The 23,736-nt window shown below is 35.0% G+C and overlaps 1 protein-coding gene across 4 annotated transcripts in view; it reads right to left on the bottom strand.

Moving 5' to 3' along the window:
* Positions 1 to 12,949, bottom strand: part of LOC143248654 (protein KRI1 homolog) — a 41,715-nt gene extending 28,766 nt beyond the window's left edge. For 2 of the 4 annotated variants that reach the window (XM_076497184.1, XM_076497182.1), the window contains exons 1-5: positions 12,726 to 12,948; positions 3,841 to 3,920; positions 3,100 to 3,205; positions 2,443 to 2,545; positions 1,755 to 1,841 (exon numbers count right to left, since the gene is read on the bottom strand). In XM_076497184.1, coding sequence (XP_076353299.1) covers positions 1,755 to 1,841; positions 2,443 to 2,545; positions 3,100 to 3,205; positions 3,841 to 3,920; positions 12,726 to 12,837 — 488 coding nt within the window. In that variant the 5' untranslated portion in view covers positions 12,838 to 12,948. Of the gene's footprint in view, positions 1 to 1,754; positions 1,842 to 2,442; positions 2,546 to 3,099; positions 3,206 to 3,840; positions 3,921 to 4,038; positions 4,182 to 12,725 lie in introns of those variants that run through there. The other 2 variants (XM_076497183.1, XM_076497185.1) reach the window with 2 other exon arrangements.
* Between the last annotated feature and the right edge of the window lie 10,787 nt (positions 12,950 to 23,736).

Below are 23,736 nucleotides of genomic sequence, written 5' to 3' on the forward strand. Positions count from 1 at the left end.
GGTTTATACCTTAAGTCATAAAGCCATTTATATAAACAGCCATATGATTTTTTCAACTTTCATAGATGCATGCTTATATATAAAACAATGTGTCATAACACAATAGTGTTTGTACACAATAAACATTTCTTAGGTTTCCCTCTTCTTTCTCTCCACTGGCCATATAAAGACTGGTTACACTTTTACTACAGCTGGACAGATTTCTACTTAGAGCAAGACTGGTTACAGTTTTACTACAGCTGGACAGATTTTCTACTTAGAGCAATATTCTGCACAATATTCCAAGTCCAAAATGTGTTTAATTAACAATCATGAATTCATTATAATAATATACCTTTCCTCACATCCATCTCTAAAGGAGTATTGGTCGTGACACTTTTAACAACCCTAAATTCTTGTAGGCTGTCACTGCTGTGTACTTTACCTTAAATTAAATATTTTACAAACAAGATATCTAGCAACAAAATTTCTGCCTCCTTGCATGATTCTCACCACTTCCTACAATTAGCTTCAAGGATGGCTACTCTATCTACAGTTTCTATAAGATTCTCAATCACACAGTGTTGGCTATAGTTTGACATTTACCATCAACCATCACCATGACTACAAATCCAAGCTCGGTGCTAATTTTTTAAACTGTGGCTTAAATATTTCTGTTGAAGGAAACATCTGAGATGTTTGTATAATGTTTTAGACGTGTGTACGACATTTTAAACATTTGTGTAACATAGCTTAAACTGATCACGTAGTGGTAAAAAAAAACTGTAACCCTGTCAAAAATGTATCTCAAGACATCTGCTTTGGGTATTAAACCCTTTATTAAAATAAAGCAGAGAACAATGTTTTAACCTTCTTAGATCTTCTTCAGGTTTACAAAGAGAGAGTTTGCAACTAAACATTGCCAGGCACATCTCAGGGACACGAGTGTAAATGTGTACAGGACGGTAGGTGGCGTTGTGACCCTGTCAGCAGTGTCGTGTCTGAAAGGGCAAATATCCCATACACAAACAAATGATACACGACATTAAACAAGTTGCAACAATAACCTAACAAGTACTATGGTACATGTCATGCCTGCCATATAACATGATATTACATCCATAACCTGCATGCAGCTTCATACATATGGATGTAGTAAATTATGAGGCTCAATATAAAGCACAGATTACATTAAAACAATCAAATGTCAACTGTTATATGGCCACTTTTGTTTGTCAAATAAACTTAAAACTACCCTACACAATATCCAATGATGCATTTAGTAATACTGCCCACATTTCAAAACAGCACTCACAGCCATTTCTGCTGTAAACTGAAAACACAGTAACAAATAATTGTTTGTTTGTTTTTGAATTTTGTGCAAAGTACACAAGGGCTATCTATGCTAGAGGTCCCTAATTTAGCAGTGTAAGTCTAGGGAGAGGCAGCTAGTCATCACCGCCCACTGCCAACTCTTCGGCCACTCTTTTACCAATGAATAATGGGATTGACCATCACTTATAATGCCCCCATGACTGAAAGAGCAAGTATGTCTGGTGCAAATGAGATTCTATCTAACCTGTGACCCTCAGATTACAAGTTGAATGCCTTAACCACCTGGCATAACAAATAATAAAAAAAGAACAACAAACAGGCAGTCCCTATTATGAACCCACCATGATTCAGGATATATCTAAATCTTAAATACTATAAAAAATGCTGAGAAATAAATGTTATCAAGTTATTCTGAGTCACAAAATTTCTATTCCAAATACCTTTCTTTAATCAGTTGTTGATCTTCATAGTAAGTGGGTGATGAAGCCCTTTTGAAACCTGTGTTTTCATCTTCATCGGATAATTTCCTAACAGGAAAAGCAGCAGAATTACTAAGTATAATGGTGAAGTTAGTCAATTTTCTCCAGGAATAACACAATATCAACACTAGGTTTTTAAAACATTGAGCCTAGAAACTTTCTCAACGGGGAAAAGCATATCAACAATAATTTTGTATAATATCTAAGCAAGTGCAGGTTTGTTTGTTTTTATAATACCAACTTGGTAAAATTTCCTAAGGGTTAAAAATACATTTCTTCATGACTACATAATATGTTAATTCTGAACTTAATATTATTTTAATCACAATAGTTTAAAGCTCAGTTTGTTTTACTCATTATATAAGATTCATATTAACGCTTTCAAAAGAGTAAGAAATATAAATATTAGTTACAAACCATAGAAACAACAACTGTGTTAGCAATCTCTTTGAAAATAGCCACTTCAAACAGAGGATCTTGTGGGGAATTATTTAAGTTATATTTCAATAAAAAATTCACAAAATTAAAAGCCTAATGTGATTTACAAAAATATACAGTTATTTCATGTAATTAATTCACTTTCAGACTCGTGTTAACAATCACTATTCGTAACTGAATGTAACGTCACACAGTTTACAGTGTTTCTTACCCTTCCTTCTCTAATATAACTTTCCTTTCATAATCTTTCAAGTACATCGGTTTTTGTTTTTCTTTCTTGTTGATAGAACTGTTTAATCTCCCTCTTTCAACGTCTACATTAAAGAAAACTTGGAAATTACTTCGCAATTAAATTCAAGAAATAAGATGAAAAAAATGAACAAGAGATATGTTATTCACTCCAAAATTCATTCACACCGACAACCTACATAATTACAATGACGTAAATAATAAAACTCGATTACTTAACAGAAACAAAGTTAAACACTAATGAAAGTTCAACTGAAAATAGCAAAATATAACAGAAATAGCTTTATTTGAAATACATATTTTAAGTATCAAATAAAGTCATACTTTAAATCACAAAGTGCTAAGAAATATCTAAGTAACCTCATCCATGAGGTATGTTATTTTACAAGTACAATAATAACCTTGAATTATGATTTTATAAGAAACTTAAAATTATAGTCCTGAAAAAAATAACTTGCTCAAATTTTATAGTATTGTTATGAAACTAATAAGCAAATTGTTTGTCAATAAAAAACCAACACATACAACTATGCAACTTATTACATTTAAATTAAACTCATGATCTACACAAGAAGTAAAAACCTCAAGAAATGTTTCAATGTATAAGCTGGAAACATACCTTCCTTCTGAAAAAAATTTTCATTTGGGTTATATATTCTTGGGTCTTTTTTCTTCAGTAAACTTAAAGTTTTTAAAAAGTCCTTTTCAACAGTTGGTGTGAGATCCTTTCAAAAACAATAAACAATTTCTTTATTACAACATTCAATAAACTATCACACCGATACCACATTGCAATCAATATTATAATTACCTATAACCACAAGTTGCTGAAGAATGTTCATGTCTTACCCCTATATGTTTTTATCCCTAAAAATGTTGAAAGACCAGGTACTGCCTTAATCACCAATTTATTAGAACAAAAATGTATCACTATTCTTAACTGATTCATTTAAGACACTTGCTTTGATCAAAATTATAGGTTTCCGTCAATTTAATGCCAGTACCTCGGACAACAGAATATTGTAAAAAATACTAATAATGCTTAAGTCTTTTAAGTAATGGTTTCTTAAATGTACTTTACAACAAATATAAATGATGTTAGGGTTTACATTACTCATATATATTCAGTACGAGTAAACAGAATTAGTAGTTGACAGAATGTGTGTGTGTGTCTGTGTGCATGATGAAACTCAAATATACATACATACATTGTTTATTTTTAACAAAGCTATTTACTTGCAGGAAGTTTGGTAAATAAAGAACAGTTTGGTACCAAAACGAAAGGATTCAAGTTTTCTTGCACACATTCATCTTAAAGTGAGACCAACTCAAATTACAATCTATAAAAATATGACAATACCTTCGCATTTTCGTCTTCAGATTCAGAAGAGCCTGATGAACTGCCCGAGTCAATGACATCATTTCCATACTTGTCTTTCACTGACAGAAAAGAGACAAAGCTGAAACACAGACATCACTTTAAAATGCTCAAAATACACCAAAAATAAAAGTTAAAGAAAACCACAAAGATGTTAGTTACGATAATCCATATAATTACCTTTGCAAGAGGAGGTAAAATTCCGTCCAGCCACAACTGTGGGTCCCATATGTAGACCAAAAGTAAATAAATTTTTGAAACAAAAGCCACATATAATACACACAGAAGCATATTACAGGCTCAAAGGTTCTCTCATATTAGTATTTTGGTTGGTTGGTGTTTGTTGGCACAAAGCAACTAGGCTATCTGTGCCAAACAACTGGTAAAAAATCAAAAATAAAAAAGTGTTAAAACATGGACAAGGGAATAATGTTAAAACAAATCAAAGGTCAATTCTCAAATTAAAAATGCAAATAGAATTAAAAATGCCAATAGCTCTTAACAATTTAAAAACACAACTGAGGTGAACGGAGTCCAACATTAGGAGGAACCTACAGTAAACAGATGTCTAAAATGTTGTCATTGCTCACGGTTGTAACAACAGCACAACAGTAAAGTGTGAGCTATTGTGACGTGAGTGTCACACAGACTACACATTGATGCATCACTCCCAGATAAAAGGAAATAATTAGTTAAACTGTATAGCCTGACCAGGACAACTTCATTCTTACAATCCTTATAGAAGCAAGATGGCCAAAGAGCAACAGAAGGTTTGATCTGGAAAAGCTTATTGTCACCTTGCTCACTTCACATCAGCTGGCACGTACCCAAGCTTTGAATACAGAAGCATAGTCCAAGTATGAGATAGATATGGTCATGATAGTACCAGAGCAGATAGATTTACTGTGATGTCAGCGAGCTCGTTCCAGTGAATACCAACATGGTCCAGTATACAGAAGAACTGGATAGAAATGGATGATAAAGAGAAATAAGCCAGTGAGTTTTGAATATCAATGATAACAGGGCAAGAACTAATGTCAAGTGGTTTGAAGACCAGTCGAGATAAGCAAATTAACATAAATTGTACAACTGATGTATTGCATACAGTTTCTGTGTTGACGGGATCCTATGTGCAACCACTGAACCACAACATACTAAGGCAGAGCCCACAAAGTCACCTGATCTCAAACCATTGGTATAAATGGAAATGGAAAGATGTTTCAAAAGATGTTCAGTATTTCCAATCAAGAGTACTGACCTTCCACAGATGACTCAAGGAAAGATCACAGGTGGGGATGGATGATAATAAGTCATGTAGAGGTGAGTTGACCAGTGGAGACAGCAACGTCATTTAAAAACAGACCCAATACAGCCAGCTTCACCTGGATATGAAGGCTAAAAGGAACAATGGCAGACTTTCTGGAAAACACAACCCCAGGTGGGATGCTGTGCTAAGGATCAAAGTTTTGAAGTACACAGTAAAGACAGATGCAAACAGCATGAGACTCAATGTACAAACGACTGACTGGAGAAATGTTGAAAGCTCCCATGCAGAGCCTAAGCTCCTAAGATCTTACAGAGACAGCTTGTCAAACCAACTGGACAGTAGTTTAAAATAATCTTGGGGCCCTTTCCAAGCTCATGAAAAAAAAGAAGGCAATAGCCTGGCACCAAGCATCAGGAAAAGCATTCTCCTGCCAGATTTGGTTTAAAACAACCAGACAAACAGCAAAAGAGGCAGAAGAGAGATGGCACAGCATCTTGTAGAGAACACCATCAGTGTACTGCCAGATTGATGAAGAGCAGGCTTGAGTTCCATCAGTGTGAAGGGACAATTATAGTCATATAGATGACCAGCCCAAAAGGAAGAGGCAATTGCTCTGCCAGTCTTGATGTCTAAAAAGGTGAGGTATAAAGCAGAAGTGCTATGTACACAGGAGAAGCTTTTACCAAAAGTATAGGTGGTGCTCCAGGCATCAGCAACTTCCTGGCTATCAGAGAGCAAGATCAAAATGGGGGCAGAAGTGTACTGTCCACCAAGCTTCAGAATCTTGTACCATATAACTTTGGAACTGGTGATTGAAGAGATGCAAGTTGTGAACTTAATCCAAGATTCCTTCTGACTTTGACGTCTTACCTACCAAGCATATGCATGGACTCGCTGAAAAGCAGTGCAGTTTAAAAGTGTGGGATACCCAAGAAAGGCATTTCACACCTGTGTTTGAGCCTTCCATGCTATGTGACAGGCAGGATTCCACCACAGACAAGGATGCTGTGGAAAACATAAACGTTTTAAGAATGCATTGAATTGCTGCCTGAGTAATACAGTCAGTCACTGCTGCTACACAGTCATGCATTGATAGCTTACAAATGACAATGAGATCAAGTTATGAGAAAGAAGTGAAAGAGGACCAGTTGGACTGATCCAGCTTCCACCAAGGCATGCAAGTCAGCTGGGATTGACCGTAGCCAGTCTCTCTCAAAATGACAGAAAAATGATCCCAGCTTCATGGGTCACTGTCAAACCCCTAAGAGAAATGAGAGAAAAGTGAAGGGGAGCAGATAGAAAGATCAATAGCAGCAAGACTAACTAGGTGCATGAAAATAAATATAATAATCAGTATTGGAGAGAGAAAGATTGTCATCTGAAAACATACACTCTACAGAACAACCCCTCCCATCAATATCAGCACCACCTCAGAGGGGACTATGTTCATTAAAATTCTCCAGAATTGAAAAGAAAGACAGTAACTGTTCAATGAGAGCATCAAGGTCTGACTGATCATAGGTCTCCTCAGGAGACAGATAAAGAGAACAAACAGTGGTGGTATGACCCAAAAAAAAGATGCATGGTTACAGCCTCCAAATTTGTATCAGGTGCCAAAGACAGGACTGACACATGCTAATCGGCCAGTAGTGCCACTCCTTCATGTACTCATCCATTATTTCTGTACAAAGAAAACTGCCAAAAGGTGACTGCATTAGCAGGTTTCAGAAATACTTTCTGAAAGGAGAGACAAACGAGAATTAATCAAATCCTTAATGTCATCTATATTCAAACGAAGGGCTCAACAGTTCCACTGTATCATTGTGGCAACTTTTATTTAGGTATAGAACCTTTCAGTTTATGATCATGTACTTTTTCTTTATTAGAAAGAAGTCTTTTGACCTCCATAGATTCTGCCCCAAATCAAGTAGGCAGATCTCCGTCAGTAGATGTAGAGTCCAGTGGCTGATGTCTAGAACGAATAATCACTCGACATCTCATGGATGAAGAAGAAGACGGACCTGAGGAAAAGCCAGAACCAAAAGAAGTGGATCTAGGGAGCCATTCGAAAGAATGGTGGGAACAGAAATAGGTGTTCACTTGTCAACTCTCTCGAAAGAGCAAAAAATTCATCACACTGTTTGAAAACGATTCTATAGGAGGCACAGAGAAATCTGTCTTCACTCCCACTGTAGCCCTGGAACAAAATGAGACAGTATACATTCAAGATAGAGTGGTGGACAGTGACTTTGAAGCCTTGCAGTAAGAAATGTTGTGAACCATCTTTAAATGCTGTACCTCTTTTTCCTCAACCCACCTAGGGCAAGAATAAAAGTAAGAGTTGTGAGAGCCACTACAATTAACACAAGGATCCATTTCACACTCATAGGCAACACGGTCCTTGCCACTGCACTGAGCACACATCAAGGAACCACAATATGACATCACTGAGTGACTGAACTGTTGACATTGAAAAAATCTAACAATTCAGATAACCTACCTTGATGATGGTAGGTGGGCATGGTGATTTAAATGTCAAAATTAGTACATTTGTAGATAGCATTATTCCATCCTTCTGAGAGGAGATATGGCACACCTCAGAAATGCCTTGGCTGGAGAAACTAAAGAGGATCTCCAACTTGGGAATGTTCTTTAAATCCCTCTCAAAAATAACTCCTCATGAAGAATTCAAAGTAGCATGAGAGTAACCTCAATGGGTAAATCTTCAACAGCCTTCTAATGCAAGAGGAGTTCATTGTATCTCAGGAGAGCTGATATGGGTATTAAGTTTACAAGGCTATTCTGAGAAATAAAAGGATCTAATTTTGTTGTACTACATTATGAAGACGAGAGAACACAAGTTTCTAAAGAAATGCTTAAATACACACCAGTTCTCGATACTGGTTTAATACCAACATACTGGTGTATTGATTTGATTGTGATTCTTTATATAAAAAAAAAAATAAGAGGTCAGGAAAAGGACCAAGGCAATGAAGTTATAGAGATATAACTACTCAGCTTCCCGAGCAAACTTTTCATATAGTAACCTTTAACCAAAGAACTACGAATTGTTTAGAGGATATAGGTGATTAACAAGCAGGCTTTAGACAAGGATTTTCTGAAATAAATTATATTCCTGTACCTAATTCTGTTTTTACCATTTATTTGAGTAAGAAATAAAGAATGTATTTTGCCTTCAAGTTTTACTAACGAGATTTTCATCTAGTGAACAGATTTTTACTGTGGATAAAAAGTTTGTAAGCTATGGTATAAGTGGTAAGATAATTAAAATTATATAAGTATAACTGTGTGTGTGTGTGTGTGTGTGTGTGTGTGTTTGTGAAAATGCAAAAACATGCATTTTTCTCAATGGTAAAAGGTCAGTTTATTTAAGTGTGATATTAATGTGAGAGAAGGGTAAAATTCATCACGTGTGTGTGTACTAAACCATTTGCAATTTACTCATGTGACTTTGAATCTTATGTTAGCAATAACTGAAATGAATTAAATGTATTGTCAAAAGACAAAAATAACCTCAATGATGAAATTATAGAAATTTATTCAACATTATATACGCGACTGATGACACAGTTGTCATGGCTGAGACTCTAAGTGAAGTACAAAATGGTTTACACACTGTATTCAGTTATTGTAAATACTTGAAACTTACCGTTAACATTAGCAAAACTGTTATATTTTCTCAGGGCAAAATAAAAAAAAACACACATTTGTGTTTTTGGATGACCCCATTTAAAGCAGTTGGTTTGTATGCATATTTAAATATTACATTTAGTTATAATGGTAGTTTTAAAAGTATTATTGACAAGTAAGTTAATCAGGCATGAAAGGCTCTTTCAATATTTTAAACCAAAAAAACTACATTTACCTAGAGATATTCAGTGTGATTTGTTTCATAAATTTGTTCTTCCAGTTCTTCTGTATGGTTGTGAAACATGAGGTTATGAAAACTTAAATAACTGAAATTCTTCACAAGAATTTTTTTTTTTAAATGTATTACTTGTTACCAGTTATACAGTATGGTTTAGGAAGAAACAGAAAAATCAGAACTCACTAGTATCATAGAGCAGAAAATAGTAACATTTTGGTGTAGAATAATCAGTTGTAAACACAATAAACTATCATTCATTCTGTATAACGTTTTAAAGAATTTAAATGCAAACCCAAATAACCTTTATCAGTGGTAAACAAAATAAACTATTGTTCATTCTATATAAAGTTTGAAGAGCTTAAATGCAAACCTAAATGACCTTTTACCAATCAAAATGAACAAGTATGATGTAGAACATTTTAAATTACTCTGGTCTGAATTCTTAACCTGAAGATGACCTAGGAAAGTTGAAACATTGTTCTCTCCTTATCAATAAAAGTGTTAATACCCATAACAGCCATTCTGAAATACAAACTTGTATGGTCTAGCTTGTTTGCAAGGGTTATTAACTCAGTCATAAGGGAAGATTTAACCTAGGACTATACAACAATGAGATCCAGGATAAACTTAATGAAAAAATAGTAAGATGTAAAGAAAAGTTTACCACAGGAAATAAGTATACAATTAGTTCTAAGGATAGGCTTAATTGTTACTACTGTAATGCTAAAAGTATAAGAAACAAAATAGATGACCTTTGAGAACTGTTATGAATGGAGAACTTGGATATAATGGGAGCAACTGAAACACAGTTAAATATAGAACATTTTGGTGACAGAAATTTATTTGAAATTAGGGTTACAACTTATTTAATATGGATAAAACAAGGCTTTATTGTTTACCTTAAAACTAAAATAAACCCTAAAAAAAAATGAACCAATTATGAAGATAATAATGTACATTTTTACATAGATTGTCATGTTTTTATATCTTATTTATTTCCAAAGACTACAATTAACATTTAGTTTGCAAGTTGCATCTTTATTCAACTAATTTTTGGTGCCTTATTTCTCAGAAAGTTTTGACATTGGGGAAAAAAAAAAAAAGGCCAAACTATGCCAATGTTACATAGTATTTTAAGAAAACAAATAACCAATAACTAACATTTTTAACTGAACAGCAGTCTTGGGCAGTCATGTTCATGTTTTCATTTTAACCTGATTGTAGTAAGACAACTGTGTCATGATATTTACACAGTACCCAAGTGTTGGGCGTGTACACGTGCACACGATAAGTATTCTCATTCATGCTCAAGGTTTATACTGACCAGAGGATAGCCTTATTTTATTTATTTCATACTGATCAAAACTTCATAAAATTATATTTACAGCTGTCATTGTAATTTTACGTTTAATTCTTCGTGTTTCCCGCTTCTGTCAGGTTGGCTCACGATGGGTATAACAGATAAAATTAAAGAAAAAGTATCACAAGTTTAATGTTATGATGGAAGACTTAGGAAGTTGGTGAAAATTAGGATACCATCAAGGATGTATGGGAAAAAGGTTGGCTGAAAATGTAAAAGTTAAAAGTAAGGATTTCCTTGAGTAAATAAAATGTTAAGATGAGATCCTTGAGGGATAAAGGAAGACTTGTACCTGATGATTATGAAGTGACCAAGTTATTAAATTATGCTTTTTATTCAGTTTATACTAATGAAGACTTAAGCAGTGTTCCACATCTTTAACAGCAGATAGATGGAAACAGATCAAACAACATGACTTCATCAATTCCGAGCTTGTTATGACAAAAACTGAAATGTTTAAAAAACAATAAGGCTTCTGGGCCAAATAATATTTCCCCAAAGATTTTGAAGGAAGTCCAGAATTGAATATATGAGCCACTTGGTACTATTTTTTTTGTTAGTCCTTGAATAGTGGGTAGGTACCAAAGGATTGGAAGTTAGCTAACGTCACTCCTCTTTTCAAGGAAAGTGATAAAAATTGTCCCAGTAATTGCAGACCCATTAGTCCTACATCAGTCACAGGAAAAGTTCTAGAAAATCTGTTAAAAGATGCAAAATCATTTAACGAAGCTTAGAATTTTTTTTTTTGTATAGTCATGTCACAAGTAGGATACCTCAGAGCTCAGTCTTAGTGTTTGCTGTTTCTGATTTAAATCAATAATACAGATTAAGGAATGGTCAATAAATATCAAGGTCTTGGGTGTTGTTAGCTGTGAAGAGAATGTTGCCGATTTCCAAAAGGATTTTGACCAGTTAGCGAGTTGAGCAAATTTTAAAACCATATTTTACCATATTGGCCTGGTAACAAATTGCTTTACACTATATTATTAGATGTAAACAGACAATATGTTGTCCTGTCAATATATGTAATATTTTGTGTATGACTACAGCTAAATGGTCTTTGATAAAACTAGTACCAATGATATATCAATTACATCATGCCATGAAATAGAACAGATGGAGGTTACTACTAGTACATATCTGTCAGTCACTGTATTTGAAATTTACAACAAATGATTTTAACATCTCTATATTTTTATAGGCACATATACTTCATGTTTAATAACTGATTGTTAACAATTTTCATTTATATATATAATACAAATCCATGTGTACAAGTTTGAAACTGACAGGCTTTATTGGGACTACATTTTATCTTCATAATTTAAAAATCACTGAATCCCCTTACTTGAGTATTATCATAACTTGAATTATAATTTGGATGGAAATAACCTTACCAGCATTAAGAAAGAAAGATATATCAATGTACCAGCTAATCAGTCTTTAAAGCCATCCAAGCAGTGTGCTGTTGTTAATGGCAAGACAAATTAGATTTTTAGTTGTATCTAGAGAAATACTGAATCCAAATCTAAGGAAGGTATAATTTCATTATATAGATCATTGGTTAGGTTACATTTGGAGTGTTAAATTGTTGGGAAGGGCTTAAAAGAGGGTTACTAGAATGGTGCCAAGGATAGAGGGTTTGTCGTATGAGTAGAGATTAAGATCTTCAAAACTGTCTTCTCTTGAAAGAAGGGTTAGAAGAGATCTGGTTGATGTTCTTGTAAATGGAAATGATAGTTTAGATGTGTCATAACTTGAAAGTTGAAGTCCAACTGGTCCCTTGTTGTCAATGTGTAATGTCATTCACAGACAGATTGAGCTTCTTTAGTAAAGCTGTTGCAGTACATCTTAGTATAATATTTTGAATGAGATTGCATCCTTTTTTTTTTACAGCTAGTTTGTGACCTTTCTTTACAACATTTGAAATATAAAAAGTACTCTGCATGTAGACGGTCAAACAAGACAAGATATACAGGCCTCTTCCAAAAAGAATGATATTACCAATCTACTGGCAATGGCATCAGACATAGCTGTGTGGTGATACTGATACTTAATTCGATAACACTAACATAACAACAATAATATTAACAGGGTAAATTATTTTTCGTCCGTTTGGCTTTTAAATCTTGTAACTTAAGTTCCGTGCCTTACGACTCCACAAAAAGATCTCTTATCTCTAAATATTATTACTAGATATTGTTATTTATTATGTCAACAATTCGGAGATCACGTAATAGGTTCAACCTAAGTTTATCTTCACACGTATATTTAATACAGTAAATTAACATTAAATACATTGTAAATTATAAAGTAATTGACATAAAAAAAATAAAACATTCAATCGTTACATTTCTGGAATTCCTCCTTCTGTCTCCAGTTGTTATATCTAGCAGCATAATTACTGTTAATTTTAAGTTCGTCATCAGAGTCCGATGAATTTTCGTTGGCAAAAAGTGACATTGTAAAATAATTTAAATACAAATTAAACTATACGTATATAACTGATATTTTGGACGAAGTATAAAAGAACCTTCCTAACGTGGTGATAAAAACGCCCTCTCTCGACCATTTATAAATTAAGGAAATATTCTGTTTATATCAATTATAAAGACTTCCAGGAAGCTACACTGAAGGTTTATCGTGCCCAGGACCTTTCATCTACTTTTAAAATTGCACAGAAATAAATTCAACCTTCGTTGTCATAGTTCATGAATTTATTGTTTGTAAAACTGATCATATTATTCTATATTCATCACCTGATTGGAATTGTTTTCAATACAGGAAAAAACAAAAATTACAAACAAATCAAAAATACATTCGTATAAACACATAGACGCAAAAAGCAATGAAGTTTTAGAAGGCCTACTGTCACAATCAGGTTTAAGGAAATATCTTATTTTGTTAAGTTCTCGCTAACAGACTAGCATTTAGTGGTTAAATAAACTGTAGTCTTTCTCTGAAAAAGTCAGTAGAACAGTTTTCGCGTGTTCATAATTACAATGGCAGAAAATGTTTCTGAATTTATCATTTGCTAAAGCAAACATAAAGGAAAACTCGTGTCTTTATTCATCTTTCTCATCTAACTAAAAAAAATTAAAACGGCAAAAAAAATCGCTATTACAAACATTTTGTACAAATACTTAGACACATGAAAATGTGGTATAAGAGTGTAGTCGCTTCAACGACACTTGCACCAAAACATAAAAATAGCTTCATTTGGTCGCACAAGTGCAAGTAATAATATAAATGTAGAAATATAGCACAAAAACGAATTTAAAGTAAGTGTTAAAAACGTTTTTCACTAGATAACGGGTTACAAAAATAATCGTTGTTTAAATGGCGACTGTCTCATTAAAATACCCGTATGAATAACTTAAAAATCCTAGATGACATCTGGCAGTTGTTCCATAAGAAGAAGAAAAAGAGAGTTTTTATAAAGTTCTTGTTGTGGGTGTGGTTACTTTATTTTAATACACTGTTAGTTGATAGCTTTTAGCAAATTTTGTTTAAAAAGTGAATGATTTAGTTGAATATTAGTTACTGAATTAATTCTACAGTATCTACACACATATATAGACTACTCTCAGAGACTAAATATTTGTCTAGAAACTTTTGGGTTGATAGATAATTATTTAAAAATCTTTTTTTTTTTAACTGTGAATTTAGATAAGCGCTCCAAACATCAGACCTTCAGGTACAAAAAAACAACTAAATTCTGAGAAGATTTGTGACATCACATCGTGTTGATTCTAAAGGTACTGCTGTACTTGTTAAATTATCATATTCCATAAGCCTTCTTTTTTGTTGTTGTTTGAAAGTACTATTGGGTGTCGTTGCTTGTAAAAAGTCACTTCAGATTTTTTTATAGTTACTTGCAAAACAACAAAGAAAAACTGAGCCAAAGAAAATTGTACAAACGTCAAAGGCCTGCATGGCCAAGCGTGTTAAGGCGTGCGACTCGTAATTTGAGGGTTGCGGGTTCGCATCCCCTTCACGCCAAACATGCTCGCCCTTTCAGCCGTGGGGGCGTTATAATGTGACGGTCAATCTCACTATTCGTTGGTAAAAGAGTAGCCCAAGAGTTGGCGGTGGGTGGTGATAACTAGCTGCCTTCCCTCTAGTCTTACACTGCTAAATTAGGGACGGCTAGCACAGATAGCCCTCGAGTAGCTTTGTGCGAAATTCAAAAACAAACAAACAAACGTCAGTTGCTTCACATTGCTTAATGAAAATTCCAGTGAAAATAAAATTATAAGACTGTTAATATTATCACAATCACAAACTAATACCTTAATCAAGACTCAGTTAATTTAAGTAGCTAATATTGTTTCATTCTGGGATATAGGTGAGAAACTAGATTGTGACCTTAGTCTGTGAGCAATTTATATTTTGTATTTTAAATTAGTCATAGTTACATTCGTAAAGAAATGAGTTCACACACTTGTTGTATCATGTATTTTACTTCAAAATTTTAGAAAGTGAAGAAAAGGGATTTTCCTCTAACTTATGCCGAGTTCCATCAACGCGGTTGGTAACTAATGTAACATATTTTGGTGATACATTTTACAGCCAAGACTAAAACAACCTTGAAGTTCCGCTTCTTATACAAAGAATTAGAAAGTACAATCATATGAAATTGTTTTACTGTTGTTGTCTGCACTGTTCACTGGCATATATTACGTTCAAGGCAAAAGTTAGTTTTGCGAAACAAAAAGTTATTTGACAAAAATAAAACCTAAACTATTTCTGTTCATTTTACATGTGTGCTTATTTCATCCTTCATACGACTAGCACGCATTAAACAACTGTTGTTGTTTGTTCATTACTTCAAAATTTTCAAATAATCATCTTTACTGCGAATATACAGACAACTATGTGAGAAATGAAATGGAGTCTTGTAGCAATTTTGAATTACCTTAACAGCGACATCTCACCTTATAGAGATTTGTATGATTATTTAACACATAAAAACAACAACTTTTAAACTGTCTTAGTTGGTTGGTTGGTTTAGTGTTTTATGGTGCAAAGCAACTAGGCTATCTGCGCCTTTAACCTATCTATAAACAGCAGAAGATTTGTTTGTTTGTTTTTAATTCGCGCAAAGCTATACGAGAGCTGTTAGCTCAAGCCGTACCTAATTTATTAGTGTAAGATTAGAGGGAAGGCAACTAGTCATCATCGCCCACCGCCAACTCTCATAGTACTCTTTTACTAATGAATGGTAGGATTGATCTTAACTTTATATATCGCCCCCACGGCTAAAAGGATGAGCATATTGTGGTACGAAGGGGATTCGACCCCGCGATCCTGAGATTACGAGTCGAATGTCCTACACACCTGGCCATGCCGGGCGTCAACCAGCAGTAATAATAGCTCTAGACAATAAAGCTTTGCCTTCTTTCTTGTCATTGTATGAGGCTAGGGTTAATTCTGTGGAAGAAACTATTATTTTATTGTACTCGTGATGTTCAAACCCACGTGTCTATATAGACACGTGGGTTTGAATAAGCGATAAGACTATTTGTCGTCCTGCTTGGTCGTAAAATAAAGTCATAGAATTAAAGAATTATATCACAAAAACGTATGAAAATATTCTAGTTTCATCTGTTAAAAGTATCATGTTAACAGGGCCATGCCGAAATATTTTAATTTGATCGATATTTGAGAAGGAGGTAGGGAGAATTTAAATACAGACATTATATGTATAAACCACATGAGCACGTGCACATACATCACATGCATAAAAATAAACGGAGTTACACTCCCCCAAATGATCGAGTCTACAAGCAGAGATATATTGGGGTGCATCTTGCATTTCCTTCCCTTGTACACGCCCCATTGTCACAGTTACACGCAGTAGTTTCAATTTTTAAGCATTTCATGGGAGACAAAAAATTACCTCACGTTGTAAGTGGTGCCTACTAATAATAATACGTATTACCATGGAATTCAGAGACGGTAGGTACCTTTTGTTTTTATCTACATCATTCGTACACCTGCGTGTACGCATTAAACGCACTGGGTGTTTAATAAAGTTGTCAACCATAGTAAACGTAAAGTTCGTGAATGGAAAATTTGTTTAATGGTGTTATATCTTTACTGAAATAAGGATTGATTTGTTTGTTTTTGAACTTTACGCAAAGCTACATGAGGGCTATCTGCGCTAGCGGTCCCTAATTTAGCAGTGTAAGACTAGAAGGAAAGTAGATAGTCGTCACCATTAACCGCCAACTCTTGGCCTACTCTTTTACCAAGGAATAGCGGGATTTATCGTAACATTATAACGCCACCACAACTGAAAGAACGATAATGTTTTGTTTGGCGAGGATTCGAACCCGCGACCCTCAGATTACAAGTCGAGTGTTGAAATAAGGAAAGCCAACGATAAGTCTGGGGGAATAAACCACTAAAAATTGGCTTTCGATACGCGGGGTGGGCCCAGCATATACAGCCCATTTTGTAACTTTGTTTTGAATTGGCAATAAATAAACAAGTAGCTTTTTGTAGCTTAATAATGTGTTTAGTTTTTGTTTGTTTGTTGTTCCGTTAATTTTAAGAACTGTATAACTCTCTGTTTAACAAAAGAAAACTTAACATGACAATTATTTTAATATTTCAAAATGTTATTACTTATCTTTACAATTGTTATAATTTATATTTGTTTAATTTTTGTACCACCAGTCTCCAAGCAACTTAGTAAAACACTATGTTGTAACAAATAAAAATTACAAAGTACGTGAATTTTGTATGGTCAATTTCCTTTGTAAATATCACCTCTCTTGGGCTTTAGTTATCATTATGTGTAAGAAATATGTATGTGTGTGTGTGTGTGTGTGTGTATATATATATATATATAAGGTCTAATGACATCAAAGAGTGAGGAGCAACACTCATTGCAGTTTTATAACATGTATATCTCATCCCTTCAGCCGTGAGAGCGTTAAAATGTTATGGTCAATCCAACTTTGAGTCAGTAAAAAAATATTTCTAGAGTTGGCGATGACTGGTATTGGCTTCCGTGTAGTCGATTAGATAGTGCATGACTAGTTCTGTGCGAAATACCAAGAAACAATATATATAAAACATGAAAAGACATCATAAAAGTCAATCAAACATTTCGTTTATATATTATGACCAAGATGTATTATTATTATTAGATGTAAAATTGAGTGCACGGAAAGTCTAGTAATTAAAGCAGAAATTAAAATATTTAATTCAACACAAAACCTTTAAACCGTGTATTCGTGTATTTCGTACAAAATAAAAAGTAGGAGGTGGCACTTCAGTGAATAACTTTTTCCAAACTCATCAAGGGAAAGTGGGACACTTAAGTAAGCGAGTTCTCAACTTAGGTAATAAGTCCAGTCACGTTCTAATTACAGTGTCCTCTTTTGCTTTATAAGAGAACACAATCCACCGCTAGATGCTAGAAATTGGGGCCTCATCTTTAAATCATATCTCGTATCTAGAGAGGAATCTTCAATAAGGCAGTGGTCAGTTTCATTCTTTATTTTTTTTTAATTCTTTTCGTAGACCTTTGCTATCTGTACATCATTACTCTGGTTCCCAGTGTTAATTACAAAACCACCTTTAACATATAATATGTTAGTATTTTTCTTAGCTCTTTCTAATGATATAGCTATATTTTGATGTTTGCTAATATTAGCTGTTAACTGCGACATAGCAGCTCACAAAACGGCTCTGAGATTTTGTTGTTGGTGATGGTGAAAGTTCAAACTTTTATGTAATAGCTCTGCCTCTTGGCCGATCTAATTATAGTTTTAGGAGGTCAAACCTTTTCGTTTGGTGTATTTGACCATGCCCAAGGCCTCATAAATGATCTTACTCCAGTCCTGCCTAAAATAGTTTCAATTTGAGGGTAGACAAGTAAACATCTTGATGACTTTTGCTGGCGCTCAAAAATTTAGCTACTAAAAAAAGGAGGAAAGTCTTATAGATTAGATTAATCTAATCCTGCCTGTTGAAGATTCCCTCTTGTTTTTGTATAAAATTTGTTCACAGATTGAGAACAAAAGACACCCTCTGACGGTAAGAACACTATACTGAAAAGGCTTATAGTTATTGTTTTTTAAGGATTGTATAGGATAATATTTTTTTTCTGTTTATGTATATGTATATACAGTATTACAAGAAATAACACTGCCTTGTTTGTTTATTCGGTTTTAAACCTGCGCAATGGACTATTTGTGTTGTGACCACCATAGCGATCGAGCCCTGAGTTTTAGCGTTATAAGCCATCAAACTTACCGCTGATTCAACAGTACAGTCGAAACAATTTCACGGGCTTCAGGGACGGATTGATATTCTGCCCTCCAACCAACGAATTAGTACGTCGGCGTTAGCCAGTCAGTAGAACACTATTGTAACGTGGACATTTCGATCATTTGATGGTCAAATGACATGACGGATTCAGTGATAAAAACAGTAGATAGAATGATACAATTAAAGCACGTCAGAATACAATACTCATTAATTTTAGTTATCTACTATTTTGTAGTTTATGTGTGTGTTTATAACACTGTAGCCTGTTAGCCAATTAGTTTGAAATTAAATTACAACTGACTTTGTATCCATGTTACATAATTCTGTTCCAGTTCACACAATCGATGTTGAATGTCTTTGTATTTTCTTTGGTGATACGAATCGCCAGAACTTTAGCTTAAAATGTTTTCTCCTTCACGTGTTCATTTTCTTGACTGGAGTCTGACTGCAGTCAGTGACCTCTTGTGTGAATATCGTAACGATTTCCGATTAGTAACACGAAAAAAAAAATGAAACCAAAGCCGAGCTAATTTTGTGTCTTCACTTTTCACTGCTACTAAACTTTCAAAATATTAAAATTCCTTCAAAATAAAACTGCAACATAATCACAGAGGAAGAAAAACAGAAGTAATGAGCATATGGTCGGCCCGGCATGCGGCGCGTAAGGCGCGCGACTCGTAATCCGAGAGTCGCGGATTCGCGCCCGCGTCGCGCTAAACATGCTCGCCCTCCCAGCCGTGGGGGCGTTATAATGTGACGGTCAGTCCCACTTTTCGTTGGTAAAAGAGTAGCCCAAGAGTTGGCGGTGGGTGGTGATGACTAGCTGCCTTTCCTCTAGTCTTACACTGCTAAATTAGGGACGGCTAGCACAGATAGCCCTCGAGTAGCTTTGTGCGAAATTCCAAAAAAACAAACAAAGCATATGGTCAATATGTACATAAATATATATATATATATATATTTATATTTCCGTACTGCTTTTTGCAGAAAAGCGTTAATAAAATAGATAGAAATCAAATTTACGAACACAATGATAGAAAATTCCACTTAAACACACATAAAAAGTGTCTGAAATAATTATAAAAACATATCAGTTGATTCGTTTTCGAACAACATATAATCCCGGTAGCACCAAACATGCTCGCCCTTTCAGCCGTGGGGGCGTTATAATATGACGGTCAATCCCACTATTCGTTGGTAAAAGAGTAGCCCAAGATCGGCGGTGGGTGGTGATGACTAGCTGCCTTCCCTCTAGTATTACACTGCTAAATTAGGGACGGCTAGCGCAGATAGCCCTCGAGTAGCTTTGCGCGAAATTCAAAAAACAAACAAACAAATCGAACAACATAATTGTGTTTGTTATGTTCTCCAACTATACAATGTTGTAAATAGTTTAGAAATTGTAGAATGCGTCATACGACCAGTGGCGACGCCAGGATATTTTCGTTGTGGGGGCTGAGGTAAACTGTGGAGGGGCTTCCCAAAATGCCATCAATATGAAGTATAGATGGTAAATTATAATAATGTAAATGCCAAGGTACATTTCAGAAAGGTGTGATATTTTGAACTGCGTTTTCAATGTAGTTTTCATTGCAAACTCGTACTTTGATTAATAATTCATTATTACAAATTAGAAATAATCTGTTTATGAAAATATGCGTATATGTAAAAGAGGAAGCTCACCTAAATTCCACCCAAGGTAATACATAATAATAAAGAAAATCAAGATCAGTTTAGATTGAACATTTAATATACCATTAAGAGTAAAGCTACAAATCAAATGAACTATAACATAAAGACATAGTTTACAAAGCAGAAACGAATTATCCCATGTGAAGTTAATACACTCTGAGGAAAAGTAAGGTCACTACCAGGCTAAGTATCTTTCATCATGTTGTGTTTATAGTCAATATTACTTAAAAACAATGCACCTGTTCTGGTGATTGGCAGCAAATGTGTCTATAACAGTATCAATATCGAGTTGTTTTGCCCTCCTGGAGTTTACTGATATAACAGCAAGATTGCTGGTGCGGTTGTTACCACTGCTGTTGCACAAGTATGTCTTGAGAAGCTTCAGACATGAGAAACTTCTCTCACAGGCAGCTGAAGTGACAGGCAAGGTCACAGCGATGCATACAAGTTTGTGGAGATCCATGAAGGCATCCTTATATGGTTTCAGCATGGTTGCAAACTCCAATGGTGTGGATACTTCCTGCCCCTTGTCTTTCTTCCTGGCGATTAGCCAGTTCAACTGGTGGACCTCCACTGCGAGGTCATCCTCTGCCACACCACAGTTTGCTGCCATTCCTAAGAGTGCTTACTTGTCCAGAAATGTGGAGTGTTTGGGGTTCTATGCAGTTGCACCCATCAGAACACTGCAGGCATCAGAGGAGAATCTTCTATTCAACTCGTTGAGCATCCTGTCTGTGATGGCATAGAAGGTGTGTCTCCTGGCATCTGCTGTTGATTCATCTCTTTGACCAGTACTAGATGTGATTATGAATTCGTCCAGGTGTCTGGGGCAGATCGCTGTCCACCTTGACGCACCGCCTCAGTGCGTATTCCCATTTGTTTTCCATATTTTATGAATATATGTAGGTAACAATATTTGGGGGGCTAGGCTCATTGGGGGAGAGGCTCAAGCCCCCAAACCCCCCTTGGCGCCGCCACTGCATAAGGCTTAAATCCAAAGAAGTAGAATGGTACACTGAAGGAGGCTTTAAAGGTGTACACTGTAGAGAAAAGTATAGCTAGGTGGTCAAGGTATTCGACTCGCAATCGGAGGGTACCGGTTTCAAATCCCCGTCGCACCAAACATGCTCGCCCTTTCAGCCATGGGGGCGTTATAATGTGACGGTCAATCCCACTATTCGTTGGTAAAAGAGTAGGCCAAGAGTTGGCGGTTAGTGGTGACGACTATCTGCTTTCCTTCTAGTCTTACACTTCTAAATTAGGGACGGCTAGCGCAGATAGCCCTCGTGTAGCTTTGCGCGAAATTCAAAAAACAAACAAACCCCTTTTTTTGTACTGAGTGTTTACTTTTAAATTATTGATTTTTCACGTTCACAGTTTATTAACTTTGGCTCAACGTGATGGTTATCATGCTCGAACTGTGAACCCATGTTGTATTATACAACACTGTTTTAAGGTTTATGGTGTATGAATTTAGCACAGTGTAAGATAGACAGTGAAATGTCTTTAACAAAGGCAATATAAAATTTAGAAATATACAGTATATTTAACAAAATTTACTATATGTTTGGTTTATCAGCACGATATTGTTGTAGATGTTTTCGTTTTATCTTTCCAGATAATTTCAGTTGTTCATTTTTGATAACTGAACATAGGAAACAAAACCCTGCTACCGATATCCAGGTATAAAACATCACTGTATTTTACATAATGTAACATTTTAAAAGCAAAAAAAAAGTCACGACAATTTTGTTTTGCTCTCATGGACACAAAACTACAAACTGAGATATCTGTGTTCAGCCCATCGTGAGTACTGAAACTTGAATTTAAACGTTGTAAGCTGTTAGTTGAAACGTACCACTGAGCCTGAAGGTGTCACAAAGACCAACAGGCATCGAATATACTTAACCCTGTTTACTAATGTGTTACACACAATCGATGTTCTCTTATCTAAAACATACAGTGTTGTAAACAAATCAAACTTTCATAAACATATACAACTTTCGTTTTAACTGGCTATAAATTAATCTGTATCTTTGCTGCCAGTTCTGTTGCCAAAACGAGGTAAAAAATGAGTTTCGTTAATCAGTTCTGTGAATTAAGAGCTGACTTTTAGGGTCTGTGACTGACAGTATGATTAATTATAATATCAACGTACACAATCCAGATCCGTGACTGAGTTCGTCTTGGACAACGGTGGAACTCAGATATTCACGTGTCTGCGAAGAATGCCTGAACCGGGATAATACTAATAGTTTTAAAAAATGTTCTGCACTTATTCACTTCTTTTTTTTTCTTTTTTTTGGCCTCTCGGGGAAATTTCTACGGCGTGGATATTATCAATGTTGTCATATGTTTAACTGAAGTTAATTGTAAAGCGAAATGAAATGTGTGAACAATAACATCTGTCAGGGTGGTGACTGTTTGTTGAGTCTTAGAAACAATTTTTTTTTTTTTTCCAAAATCCACTGAAACGAAAAATAACTGTGGATCGAAACAGTCAATCATTTTCAGTACGACCCCTCATTTGTAAGTAATAATATTAATGATTCTTTAGGGTCTCTTTAACGGCGTTCATAAACATTATATTATTATATATTCCCAAAATAAATTATTTTGAGGGTGATTTATTCTACATAGTTCGACAAAATGGGAAATAAAAGTTAAACACATAATAACACTTAGTATATATATATATATAATATATGGGCACGATATCTTGTTCTCTCGTGCGATCAATCACGTAATCTGTGAATACAAGTTACTATGACTACAAAATTCCACATATAATATTCACTGACACATAAAATTACCTGTACCACGGTAAATACTATAGTTTGTACCATAGTAAATACCGTAGTTTGAACTAAAATTTTTATTTGATTGAAACTTTATTAATAGTTTGAAGTGAATGTTTTGTTTTTTTATTATTATTATCTAACGTAGGATCCGGTACTCCTCCTAGTTGTGTCTCTTTGATTAAAACATGTTTTACCTGTTCATAGGTGAAAACAAGGACATACCTTCGTAGAACTGGCACAAAAGACTATGGGAAGATTCAACCTCTGTCAGCTCAAGTTTTGTCAAGAAAACAAATGTACTGGTGAGGCACAGAAACTACAATATATGTTTGTTTGTTTTTGAAATTCGCACAAAGCTACTCGAAAGATATCTGCGCTAGCCGTCCCTAATTTAGCAGTGTAAGATTAGAGGGAAGGCAGCTAGTCTTCACCACCCACCGCCAACTCTTGGGCTACTCTTTTACCAACGAATAGTGGGATTGACCATCACATTATAACGCCCCCACGGCTGAAAGGGCGAGCATGTTTGGTGTGATGGGGGATTCGAACCCGCAACCCTCGGATTACGACTCAAGCGCCTTAA

Source organism: Tachypleus tridentatus, chromosome 4, assembly GCF_004210375.1.
Source record: "Tachypleus tridentatus isolate NWPU-2018 chromosome 4, ASM421037v1, whole genome shotgun sequence".
NCBI lineage: Eukaryota > Metazoa > Arthropoda > Merostomata > Xiphosura > Limulidae > Tachypleus > Tachypleus tridentatus.